Genomic DNA, 13950 nt, shown 5'->3' with positions numbered 1-13950 from the left:
AGCCAGCGTTCAGCTTCCAGGTCATGTGGCCAGCATGACTAAGCTGCTTCTGGTGAACCAGAGCAGCACATGGAAACACTGTTTACCTTCCTGCCCGTATTTATCTACTTGCACTTTGATGTGCTTTCGAATTGCTAGGTTGGCAGGAGCTGGGACCAAGCAACGGGAGCTCACCCCGTCGCAGGGATTCGAACTGCCGACCTTCTGACTGGCAAGCCCCAGGCTCAGTGGTTTAGACCACAGCGCCACCCGCGTCCCCAGTCTCTTCTTACCCAGGCTAAACATACCCAACTCCCTGAGTCATCCCAATAAGGCTTGGTCTCCAGACTCTTTATCACCTTGGTCACCCTCCTCTGTACACAATCCAGCTCGTTATCATCCTTCTTAATTTGTGGTACCCCTACTATAGAGTGCTATAGACTCCAAAGCAGACAATGTCTCCTCTCTCGCCCTAAGTGGCCATAGCTGCCCGGTAAGATGGATGGACAGAAGAGGAATACATAGGAACTGCTAGGCACTTTCGTATTCAGTGACATTGTGTCTTTGTTTAATCTCAATTCCGTTGCCGTACATATCTCTTCCAGGACGCAGGGAAGAGCACAAGTGTTGCTTCTTGTTACAACTGCCAAGGACAAAAATCCTAATGTGTATGCAAAATGTGTGCACAAGCCTGGTTATTTGGTAAAACAAATCAGAGCTCCCATAAGATAAAAGCCACTGGTGTATGTAGAAAGCAAATACTGATTTGTGGTTTGGGAAGCTGTGTGAGTTACCATATGTGGCTAATACGTCTGTATGAAGTTCTGAACGGGGATTTTAAAAACGAGATTTACAACCTCTTTTGAGCTAATGCAGTGCTATTGGGGAAAGTGCAATATATTTGCCACTACTTTATGGAATAAATAATAAATGCAGAGGGCACCTCGGATGAAAAATCAATACAGAATGCTCTACCTACACGAGACTCCACATATTAGGCATTTAACTGCTGATTTAACTGGAAAATCCAATTACAAAGCCATAAGCCAAGCGCGGTGTCATGTCGGTCCGCCTAACAACCCTATGGGTGCTTTTAATGAGTGATGCTATGAGCACTTATTTCGTTTGGAACGTGTCACCTGCGGGTGTTGTAAGTGCTGAACGGAGAGCAACTTTTAAATCCAGTATATACTCCGGCCAATCCAGCTTGTTTGTATAATTTACAGGTGTGAGAAATGCAAAAAGACTCCTTTGAGGTTTCACTAGGGGCCAGCTGGTACCGTAAGCAGAAGCAAGTACAGAAGTTTTCCCTGGACTGAACCATATCAGAATGCAAGTGGTTATTTGTCTGTATGCCCTTCTACAAGGAAGGGGGGGGAGGTTACTGCACATAGAAAGCTAGCACATAGAATCACAGACTTGTTGGAAGGGAACATGAGGTCCATCTAATCCAGCCCCCTGAAATGCAGGAATCTTTTGCCAAGGGTTCATCCTTAGCTTCCATCCTTTTTGGGGTGTTAGGTTATAGCAGTTTAGAGTACAGGTCAGGGTCCACGTGATGAAATGTTCTTACATTGTGTGTCCACGTATGCATATATATACAGTGAAACCTCAATTTTCATATGTAATCCATTCTGGAAGACCGTTCGACTTCCAAAACGTTCGAAAACCAAAAATCAATGGGCAGTCGGCAAAACCCATTGAGAAAATAGAGCCGTGTTTGAAAACGGAAGCAATAACATCCAGGTTTTTGGTGTTCGGGTTCCGAATCGTTCAGCTTCCAAGACGCTCGAAAACCAAGGTTCCACTGAACATACTTATGTTAAATCCCTCCACATAGAAAACTAGATGGCAAAGAGGAGGGTTCTAGTTTAGACGTCACCTGGACAGGTTAGTTTTCAATGTGCAATGATGCATTTGGGAAATTTTCTTTTCCTAGTACTTTCACACCCAGTGGATTTAGAACCAAAACATTCATTTAGTCAACTGAACAAAGCAGCTATACTTTTTTTCTTAGATTCAGCTCATCTTCAGTTAAATCTGTGTGTGATTTGGGAGGCTTAAGAATTCTGAACCATGCTGCATAATTCTTAAGCGTCTGTGTAATATTGTGACTAGGTTATCACAATGCCCTGTTTATTGCACTGAATGCCACTAGTATTGTTTATTAATTTTTGAAATGCATATAACGTTGTGGTTTAATTATTCTGTTTAGTCTTGGTTTTGGCCTCTCTTGAACGAATTCAGGATGTTTTTTGGGGGGGTAGAGGGCGGTATTTTGTCACACTGAGTTCACCTTTCTCTCATCTCTGTTTGTTTTACCAAGAACAACAAAATCAAACCCCAGCCAAGCATCTCAAAGCACTCACTGCGGATTAGCAATGGTAATAAGCATTTGTCGTGAAGTGGCTCTTGCCAACTGTAAAGTGGAACTTCTCACTCTCTCAGTTTAATGAGTTTAATAAAACTTAATGAAACATTTTTAAACTTAATGAAGTACTTGGGAAATGTATGGGGAAAGGATGTCTGCTCCACTTAAAAGAGGAAAGAGGCCATCTCACTGGAAGCAACGCAGGTCCTGTTAAGCTTTTAATGTTCCTCCGAGGTTAATTTGCGTGTTTTCAATGTCTTGCGCAGATAAGTGTACCCTAGAAAAATCTTGTTAGAATAATTCAGAAAAATAAAAACATTCTCCTTTCATTATGTTGGCTTCACTGGGTGCTCAAGGGCCTTTTAAAATGATTTGTTAATTATTTACAGCACTATCGTACTAATATAAAAGAGGGTGACATCACAGGGAAGCTCAAGAAATGTAGGGCTAATTTGTTCTTATGGCCACTGGCTCACAGAGTAGAAGAATTAAGGAATAAAAGCTCCCTTCTGCATCCTAACAAAGAAAGCGTGATGCTTAGGTGTGGCATGGACCAAGTATAGTGGCAGCTTTGGACCATATCCCATTTGCAGGCTTCCCATAGGTATTTATTATTTATTCATTCATTAAATTTGTTAGTCACTTTATCTTGCCTAAGGCAACCCCAAAAAAAGGTAAAGGGACCCCTGACCATTGGGTCCAGTCATGGCTGACTCTGGGGTTGCGGCGCTCATCTTGCTTTATTGGCAGAGGGAGCCGGCGTACAGCTTCTGGGTCATGTGGCCAGCATGACTAAGCCGCTTCTGGCGAACCAGAGCAGCGCACAGAAACACCGTTTACCTTCCTGCCAGAGCGGTACCTATTTATCTACTTGCACTTTGATGTGCTTTTGAACTGCTAGGTGGGCAGGAGCTGGGACCGAGCAATGGGAGCTCACCCCATTGCGGGGATTCAAACCGCCGACCTTCTGATCGGCAAGTCTGTGGTTTAACCCACAATGCCACCCGCATCCCTAGGCAACCCATAGCGACTTGCAAAAACAAGCAAACCAATGAAAATGCCCCCTTGCTTTCCCCCCTCTTTTTTGTCTTCACAACAACCCCACAAAGGTTGGTAAGACAGTGACTACCCAACATCACCCAGCAAGTCCCTTGGATTTGAACTCAGGTCCGGTTACTATCCCACACTGGCTTTCTCCCATGCTTCCCTTGTGGCGATGCTTCTGTTTAACTTCCTTCTAATAGTAACTGGTGCTGCAGCTTGCCTGCGTTTCTGGTTACACCCGAATATCTCTGTTATCGCTGCCAGCCTCAAATACGAGGAAATTACTAAGCAGGTATGTACAGAGGTCTGTTGCATTTTAGCGCAATAAAGGTGCTACTGCAAGGAACCCAACTAAGTTAGTCAGGTCCATTAATTTCAAAGGACCAACTCAAAGGTTAGCTACAGCTCACTGTTTTTTAGAGTAATCAAATAAGGCGCTGACAGAGAACAGTTGTGAACCACCACCTCTAGGTAACCACAGACCCTCAGCTTACAAATTCTCCATGTAGCATGAATGACTGCTGTAGGCAGAAAATGTCTGCAATCCTGGTCACCTATGGTGAGCAGGAATGGCTTTCAGGTGACCAGGCTGGCAAGGTTTGTTCTCTTCTCCCTCTCCTTTTAAGCCGTTCATCTCCAATAGGTTACGTGGTTGCAGGAAGGCTCTAAATCTCTCTGCAAGCCAGCAAGCTTTGTGGTAAAAGGTTGCTGGCCTTTGGTTTAATTCAGCCACACTCTTCTTACATTCTTAGGATTTGAACTTGAAAAACAACACCACTCAACACCCGACTACACAGGGAGAAGAATCCAGCGTTATTCATTTACTCCCTTTCTGTGCTCTTTCACCATAGATTTAATGAGCTCCCCAGCCCCTCAGTTAGTGATTTCTGATCATGCATGAGCCTTTATTTGGCCCTCAGATTTCCAAATAATGCCCTCAGAATATTTAGAGGGTTGTTATTGAAGAATCTTAGTGGCAGTGGAGTGATTCCAAGTTCGATACTGGCATATCCCAGGATTGTTTGCAATACACAATACCTCCCTCTACACACCTGTCATAATATCTTATATTTTGCTAGCCTTCAAGGCTTTAGGGCTTGCCTTCAATTATTTGACAAACATAAATACTGAATGACAACTGAGCTCCATCTCTTTTCTTACACCCGAGTATAAATGTTCACCACTCACCTGACTGTTCTGGTCTTCAGCCCCCCCCCCCCCGCTAGAACATCGCTATTTGATTTCTGGGACTGTCAAACTCACATCTTTGAGCACGATGGCTTTTGTTTCAAAATCTTCAATCCCAAAGAGAAATGAATGAACTTGCTGAACTTCTGCTGAACAAAGAAGTGTAAATGCTCTAAAGAAACGAGCTTGCCTTTGCGACTGCAGTTGACAACATAGCTGCAGAATTGTGTGTGTACAGAGAGAAAGAGAGGCATGTCGGAGACTTCCTTGTAAGAGCAGACCTGTTAAGTGACTCCAGTCAAAGGCAAGATCTCCCAAAGTCCCATTGTCTTACATGGAGCCCCAGGCAGAGCTTTTGACTCACTTTTGAAATGCACACACACATATTCACCTTTGACTTCCAATAAAAATATATTGTACAACCAAGGCTTGTTTTTTGGGGGGGGAAAGTTCGTGGGTGAGATTGGATCATGACAAAAGCTGCCATTGCGAGTTCTCTTAAGAATCTTTGCAATCAACAGACAAGATATTAGTACAGTGGTACCTTGGTTTATGAACTTAATCCGTTCCAGAAGTCCGTTCCTAAACCATAGCGTTCTTAAACCAAGGCGTGCTTTCTCATAGCAGCGGGGGACTCAATTTACAAATGGAACACACTCAACAGGAAGTGAAACATGTTCTTATTCCAAGGCAAAGTTCGCAAACCTACTTCAGGGTTTGAAGCATTCTTAATCCAAGTTGTTCATAAACTAAGCTGTTCTTAAACCAAGGTACCACTGTATTTTAAACCAGGTGCTGTGTTTCTCTAGATATTCTTGAACTCCAACGCCCATCTGAAGGCAGCCTGTATAGGAAAGTTTTTGTAATGTTTAATGTTTTATTATGCTTGTACAGTGGTACCTCGGGTTACATATGCTTCAGGTTACAGACTCCGCTAACCCAGAAATAATACCTTGGGTTAAGAACTTTGCTTCAGGATGAGAACAGAAATCACGCGGTGGCGCCGCCGCAGCCCATTAGCTAAAGTGGTGCTTCAGGTTAAGAACAGTTTCAGGTTAAGAACGGATCTCCGGAACGAATTAAGTACGTAACCAGAGGTACCACTGTATATATGTTGGAAGCCACCTAGAGTGGCTGGGGCAACCCAGTCAAATAGGTGGGGTATTATTATTATTATTATTATTATTATTATTATTATCATTATCATTATCATTATTATTGAATAGTGTGTCCCTGTTTTCATCAGAGAAATGTTAAATGAATAAATCAAACCATGCATTATGAATCTAGGGTTGCATCCCTATTAGTTCATCATTTCATCAGACGGGTCCTATTGTCACCCATGTGGAAGATTTATCATTGACATAATTTATCATACTTTCTGGGAAGGCAGAATTATGTGCCCAAGCAACCTGCGGTCGGTGCCGCCTTGAGTTTTCAAAAATATGGGTTTGCTTGAGGTATAAGGAGCTCTCTGGAGGCAGTGAAGAGCAACAGCAAGTAGGGTTGTCAAATTGTAATTTCAAAATAGTGGTCTTCAGGAAAAACGCCAAGGGGCAGACAAGGGAGTAAAGATCTGCTATGAACAAACTGTTGTTAAATGAAAGTTAAAGTGGATTTGGCACTACTTCCTCAGGCACAGCTACTGAAGAATTTTGAAAGTGGCAGAAATGTTACAATTGTTTGTATTTCTCTTGAGTGGTGGGGGGAGAGGGAAGGACACACATTGTTGAGGTTGTGACTGTAAAATCTGAAGCATTTTTTAAGATGTCCCCTCAGCCAAATCTTCTGAGGGTTTTTGGAGGGAAATTGAAAGAATTCTATTGAACCCTAGATATTTTCCCACTCATTTTCTCCACATGAACACTAGCATGAACACCAAGTTGCATAGTGACAGATTCATGATTGAAACCGCTGGGAAAAGTTCATCCGTGATCGCGGAAAAATGTGATGGGCATTCTGTCTAGTGCTTCTTCAAGTCATATTAAAGGTAAAGGGACCCCTGACCATTAGGTCCAGTCGTGGGCGACTCTGGGGTTGCGGCGCTCATCTTGCTTTATTGGCCAAGGGAGCTGGCGTACAGCTTCCGGGTCATGTAGCCAGCATGACTAAGCCGCTTCTGGCAAACCAGAGCAGAGCACGGAAATGCCGTTTATCTTCCCGCCAGAGTGGTACCTATTTATCTACTTGCACTTTGATGTGCTTTTGAACTGCTAGGTTGGCAGGAGCAGGGACTGAGCAACAGGAGCTCACCCCGTCGCAGGGATTCGAACCACCGACCTTCTGATCGGCAAGTCCTAGGCTCAGTGGTTTAGACCACAGCGCACCTGTGTCTTTCAACATAGCTCATGCTTTAATGAACTCCCCTAGGCTCTGTGGTTTAACCCACAGCGCCATCCGTGTCCTTTCAAGTCATATTAGATGCATATAAATGATTTAACTGTATGAATAAACTGAGCACAAGCTTTGGGTTGCAAGCTGGCATTCACTTTTGCAACCAGCTGCCTTTGCACACTGCATAACAAGATTTCCAGGCTGCTCCCTTACTTTTTTGGTAATGTTTTTGACTGACTTCATCTCCAACAATGGCGATCAATTGCCTGACTTGCTCTGGATGGATGAAGGCGGCAGAGTGCTGGGCTTCCTTCAGATGATGTGACATTGCGCATGTGACATCACATGCGCTCGACACATGATTGGCTCCCTCAATCTTGGGGGCAATTTGGTGCCTCTGTTGACTGCACATCCAAACGGTCCCATATGTACTGTACTTTTCAAGCAGTATAATACCACTTTAAGCAGACATGGCTTCTCCCAAAGAATTCTGGGAACTGCATGAATGAATGTTTAAAAGCTGGGGATTGCAGTTTTTTAAGGGTGCTGAGAGTTATTGAGAGATCCCCAATCCACTCACAGAGTTACACTTCTCAGAGAGAATTCATTGTAACGATTAATACCGCTTCCCTCTGGAAATTGTATTTCTGTGAGGGGAGCACCTAACTATTCTCAGCACTGTTAGTCTAATAATAATAATAATAATAATAATAATAATAATAATAATAATAATAATAATAATTTATATCCTGCCCTCCCCAGCTGAAGCCGGGCTCAGAGCGGCTAACAACAATAAAAGTAACACAGCATTCTAAAATTAATTCATTTTAAAATCAATTCAAAATCAAATTAATGGCAACCATTGGGCTAGAGTTCTGTGAGGATTACCAAGGGAGGGGGTCAGACTGTGCCTTGGCCAAAGGCCTGGTGGAACAGCTCTGAGTTTGGGACAATAGAATTTGGGAGAATATACCATATCCCGCAAGTATCCTGTTTCCCCCCGCAAGAGCACTGTGACCATTTTGGGCACTGTGACATTGTGCAATTTTGCACTGAGAGCTCGCCCCCCTCCCCCTCCCAAAACCCCACATTTGTTCTGGCCTGTGAATTCATGCAGCACCTCAAAATTCACAGCCTCAAAAAAGCACCTCTTTTGGACTCTGTGTTCTCACATAGGAACACAGACTCAAGATGTTGGAGGGTATGAATTCACAATTGTTTAAAGTGGTATGAGACTGCTTTAAATGTATAGTGCCGATGGGAGCTCATGTTGTGGTACAATTCGAACAGGTTTTTTTTGACCCATGAGAATACTCAAAAGTCATGTATTTCTCTGGTATAGCCATGGTATTCTCAACCATACTACAGTGTGTATGGTGTACTAAGGGAAGGGTAGCACCTCTGGTGGGGGAAATGCTGTACTCCTTCTGGCATAATTTGTCCACCTTGCTCCCCACTCTGCTCTCACCTGTGGCTCCTAGAAGCTGTCATCATGTGACAGTGGCTACACCTTGGGAAAAGGCTTCGACTGACTGGCTAAACCAGGAAAAGGTAGCCTATGGGTGTATATCAGAGCCTCTTTGTATTCACCAGAGCCCTTGATTACCCTGTTTCATTCTGGGAGGAAATTGCCCTACTGCCATTCTTCTTGTATCCCATGTGAGATTAGCACAAGCTTTCTAGTCTTCCCCACGATGGAAAATATAGCCACTTGAGCCATACGTACAACTCAGCACAGCATACTGAAAAAGACAAGGCCCTTTTCAAGTTTCTTAGGCAAGCAATGCATCATTAAGTATATTGCCTTGTCCTCTATTGTGTGGGCAGGTAATCCCTCCCCTACCTGGCCTGGTCTCCTTGGCAACGCTTCCCCCCAGGTGGGATTGGACAACTGACTGAGGTAGGCGGAGACCTCCAGGTATCCCACCTGAGGGAAGGCAAAGCCAAGCCTATGCTGTTGGAGCCGCTCCAGATCTAGGGGCTGCACGCGTCCACACAAAGGGCGCACCCCGCTTTAAGCGGGGAGCGGTCATTGCCTTGCCCCATAAATGCCCACCTGACCACTCCTGTCTGCAGAAACGGCACTTTCACAAGTGCTACATAATTTTGCTTTTACACATGCAAGGAATGTGACCTTTAGTGTGGCAGCCTCTACACTTTGGAACTCCCTCCCCATTGATATTAGTACCTGATTTTATTTTGCCATTTTTGAGGCTGACTTGTTTTTAACATCTGAATTTATCTATCGTTTTAATGTATATATATTTTGTAAACTACTTAGAGGTTTTGGTGATTAAATGGTGCCTAAATCCTGTTAAATAAAACGGGAACAGTCAGATGACTCAAGTGCTACAGAATAATTTTATGTTATAACTTTTTAGCTTTGTCTTGGCTGGCTTCTGTATCAAAACCAAATACCTCTATTTTGTCCACCACCCCTTTCTGGTCAGAAATGCAATATCAAGGTTGCTATTCATTTTTTTTTCCGAGAGGGGAAAATAATGAATCCCACAGCGTTTCTTTTTAATAACTGTTCAGCTACAAAATTTTATTGGTATCCTTTTATGTTCCCTCTAGAGGATGTAATGCACAAAAGCATTGCCACGGAACATATAAAATTACAAATGAAATTTATTGTAAAAAGTAGAATGTCTCCTAGACTGGTGTCAGTATTTATTTTCATTCATAAAACAAAGCCAAAAAAAATTTGCAGGTATAATATATTCATTTGTCAGCGAGTTCATGGGTGTAAATTGCCATCCAACGTTATTGACTGATATAAGACAGATATTGAAAAGACAATTTAAATGTACTCTTCCAAACATAAACTGTTCCACAAAAGCACTGTAAAAACTCCGTCATGGTTTTTATTTTTTCTGTTGTGCTTCACACTTATGGTTAACTACATAATTTGGTTGTGTCATAATCCACTGTGTTTGGCAATTTGGCATTGAAGGCCTGCAAAGCAGATTGGATTCTCACCACCTCACTGGTAGACAGCTTGAGTCTATGACGCAGCAGGCATGAGAAAAGGTCTAGACGACGTTGGCCGGGTGGAGAGAGTTTATTTACACGGTCCCTTATCTCTAGTAGTTGCAAGAGAGCAGAGTCCTGGGATCCCTGAGTATAAGGGTAGTCCAACTGCAAAATCAGGTCCCGGATTGCTTCCGGGTCAAAGTGCATGCTGTAGCCGAACACTTGGATGTTGTTGATTTTCATGTAGCCCAGGTTCCGGGAGGGATCGATAAACTCCAGCGGTTCATAATAGATGCTCTCATTGCCATTGGGACCATTCGACTTAATACGACTCCTCAAGTAGATGTGGACCGTTTCAAAAAAGGTCTTCCACTTGTTGCCTAGAGTCAGCGTCCAGTTATAACACTGAAGCGGTAAGTCCAGTTTAGTCCGCTCCCAGTCTGGGAAACTGTTTTCATTGACAGGCATAAACCAACTCTCGGAGTGGCTGCCTCCAAAAGGGTTGACGTAAACGGCCAGGACAGGCTCCAAGGTGCTGTTCTTTGTTAGGCAAATTTGGAGAGAGAGACCCAAGATCATATGGACCAGGCTGGATTTGTACTTGTTGCTCTTCAGAGTAAGGAGCATCCTTTTGCGCCAGGAAGGGTCAAACCAGCTATTGAGACGCATGTCGTTGCTGATGAAGATTGCATGGACCTCAATCCGGCGGTCCGTTTTCTGCAATAAATACTTCATCTCCAGATCTTGGAGGTCTGTCTCAAACCCAATGTAGTGCTCCGTTGAGTCTGCCACCTCAGGCTTGCAAAGGCCTTGGCTCAGCATATACCCGGTGTTACAGGTCCCACAGCGGGTACGGTTGTCAGGGGCGCAGGATAAGCAGGCAGAACCATCTCCCACAGAGCAGGGCAAGGAGCCAAGGCAGACGACCTGGTCATTTGGGCATGTGCATGAGTGAGTCTCTTCAGAAAAGCTGCCCAGGAGGCCATTCTCATTGCAGTAAAGAAAGGACTGGATGCGGTTCAGCCAGTAGGTAGAAGACCTGTGAAGCAGAAAAAGCAAAATGCACAGTGAGATGGAATAATAATAATAATAATAATAATAATAATAATAATAATAAAAATAATAATAATATATTTATTAATATCCCACCCATCTGGCTGGGTTTCCCCAGCCACTCTGGACAGCTCCCAACAGAATATTAGTAATAATAAGAATAAAGCAATAAAACATCAAACATTAAAAACTTCCCTAAACAGGGCTGCCTTCAGATGTCTTCTAAAAGTCAGATAGCTGTTTATTTCCTTGAATGATGGGAGGGGATTCCACAGGGCGGGCACCACTACCAAGAAGGCCCTCTGCCTGGTTCCCTGTAACTTCGCTTCTTGCAGTGAGGGGACTGCCAGAAGGCCCTTGGAGCTGGACCTCCATGTCCAGGCAGAACAATGGGGGTGGAGATGCTCCTTCAGGTATACTGGGCTGAGGCCGTTTAGGGCTTTAAACGTCAGCACCAACACTTTGAATTGTGCTCAAAGGTAGCCCCATGTGGAACGCATTGCAAGCAGGAGATAACCAGAGCATGCACTACTCCGGCGAGACAGTCTGCGGGCTGGTAGGGTCTCAGCCTGCATACCAGATGGAGCTGGTAGACAGCTGCCCTGCACACAGAATTAACCTGCGCCTCCATTGACAGCTGTGAGTCCAAAATTACTCCCAGGCTGCACACCTGGTCCTTCAGGGGCACAGTTACCCCATTCAGGACTAGGGAGTCCTCCACACCTACCAGCCCCCTGTCCCCCCAAAACAGTACCAAGATTCTAATCACTTTTGTTCTACAAAGAAAAAGACATAAACCACCATATGGTGGGCACTGGTGGTGTTATTACTCTGAAGGAGCGGGATCTACACTTTGGGTGGAGCTGCGACATAAACTTAACAGTAACTCTTGGAACATGTTAAAGAACAAATTGTTGCTTGGAATATGTGTGCTTCCCTCCCCAGGCACCCTCAAGAAGTTGAAGTCTGGGTCATCCTGAGCTCTGCTCAGTGGTCAGCCAGATTCTTCAGGAAGCCAACAAGCAGAACATGAGCCCTCTCCTGGTGGGGTTCCCCAACTATTGGTATTCAGGGGCATATTTACACTGTTGGTAAATATATAGCCATCTTTACTAGCAGCCTTTGATAGCTTTATTCTCCACGAATTGTCTAATCCCCCTTGAAAGCTGTCCAAATTGGCAGCCATCATGACATCTTGTGGTAGTAAATTTCATAGTGTTCACTGAAAGATTTCCATATTGTTTATTGTAGTAGTCCCAGGAATAATTTCCTGAATGAATCGTAGCACAATGATCCCATTGATGGGTAGATGAGCATTGTCTGTGCATTTTCCCCTCCATGTGCAAAACAGATGAAGATACTCCTTTATGTTTCTGCCATCTCATTTCTCCCCTTCCAAGTCCAAAATTAAATAACAATGGAAACCAACAATGGAATCTGGAGACTAGATTGGAAAGGGAGAGTTTCCAGGAAAACAGACCATGTGGAATGACAATGGTTGAGAGAAACAGTGATCTTCATTGTAGTTTTCCAGGATGCTTGTCCCAGTCCAAGAACTGCATGGATTGAAGAGCATATTTTGGCAGTGGCTGTGTCGATTCTGTTTAATATTGATGAAGGTTTCTGCATACTCTTTTGCTGTGGTGCAGAAAATACAAGAGGCCAAATGCACTGTTGATTTAAGAGGTGAGTAAGTCAGCATGGAACTGCTCCAGTAATTGACATAAGGGAATTGTAGTTTTTCTTCTGTACCATAAATGAGATGTTAACAAGAACAGAACATGGGAAAGCTAAAAACCACATCTGAGATTAAGTAGACCAGCTCAGGTATTTACTTGGATAATAGCAGTTTGTTTTGTATGATGAATTGATGATTGCCACTTCCATTCTACATAAATCTAAATTAATATGCACTGAAAGCATTCCACCAGGCCACATAAAGTTCCATGCACATAATCTCCCTTTTCCTTTATGAGGGAGGAGGAAGAAGCAGGGTGCCATTTTATGAGGTTTCACATCACACATGTGATTATGTACATGGTAGCAGGAGTCACACTATGCTTGGCCTCCACTATTTGAAGACTGCCACAGCCTGGCTAACTGAACTGGGTCATAATAAGGTCAGGTATCTTCTATATCCATTCTTAACGAAATCAGTCCTGAGTGCTCACTGGAAGGACAGATCATGAAGCTGAGGCTCCAATACTTTGGCCACCTCATGAGAAGAGAAGACTCCGTGGAAAAGACCCTGATGTTGGGAAAGACGGCGGGCACAAGGAGAAGGGGATGACAGAGGACGAGATGGTTGGATAGTGTTCTCAAAGCTACCAGCATGAGTTTGACCAAACTGCGGGAGGCAGTGGAAGACAGAAGTGCCTGGCGTGCTCTGGTCCATGGGGTCACGAAGAGTCGGACACGACTAAACGACTAAACAATATCTTATATAAATTATAAAGAATTGGTTTCTTGGTGCAATAGCTTCTAAAACACTCATTGTGTCTTTTGGCACAGTGAATACTCAGCAGGTACAAGGTATCCCTGGGAAAACAGGTACAAAAAGAGACATCTCAAAGATGTCTTCCAAGGTCAGAGATGCCACTTAGGGCAGAATTGGAGGTTACAGGGGACACTTAGCTGTCACTGTGAGCTGTAACCTCATGTCTCTTTCTCTTCTGTAATTTCTAGTACAGTGGTACCTCTGGTTGCGAACGGGATCCGTTTCGGAAGCCTGTTCACAACATGAAAAGCCCGCAACCTGAAGCGCTGTATCTGCGCAGGTGCAAAGGGCGATTTGGTGCTTGTGTGCATGCGCGAGCGGTGAAACCCGGAAGTAACCCTTTCTAGTACTTCCGGGTCGCCGCAGGACGCAACCTGAAAAAACATAACGTGAAGCAAATGTAACATGAGGTATGACTGTAAATAAAAATATGTGACATGATATCATCATATCCCAAGTTTTCCTGATCCTGGAAGCAACAGCCAATGCCATGGAGTGGGAATCTGGC

The 13950-nt window shown here is 43.9% G+C and overlaps 1 protein-coding gene across 2 annotated transcripts in view; it reads right to left on the bottom strand.

Annotated features, from left to right (window-relative positions):
- Positions 1-9529: 9529 nt before the first annotated feature.
- Positions 9530-13950, bottom strand: part of BRINP3 (BMP/retinoic acid inducible neural specific 3) — a 257252-nt gene continuing 252831 nt past the window's right edge. For both annotated transcript variants that reach the window (XM_083506770.1, XM_083506771.1), the window contains exon 8: positions 9530-10931. In XM_083506770.1, coding sequence (XP_083362896.1) covers positions 9815-10931 — 1117 coding nt within the window. In that variant the 3' untranslated portion in view covers positions 9530-9814. The remainder of the gene's footprint in view (positions 10932-13950) is intronic.

Source organism: Podarcis liolepis (assembly GCF_965112155.1).
Source record: "Podarcis liolepis genome assembly, chromosome: 6".
In the NCBI taxonomy this organism is placed as follows: domain Eukaryota; kingdom Metazoa; phylum Chordata; class Lepidosauria; order Squamata; family Lacertidae; genus Podarcis; species Podarcis liolepis.
The sequence above is the reverse complement of the archived record's forward strand: the minus strand, read 5'-3'. Positions and strand labels throughout refer to the sequence as shown.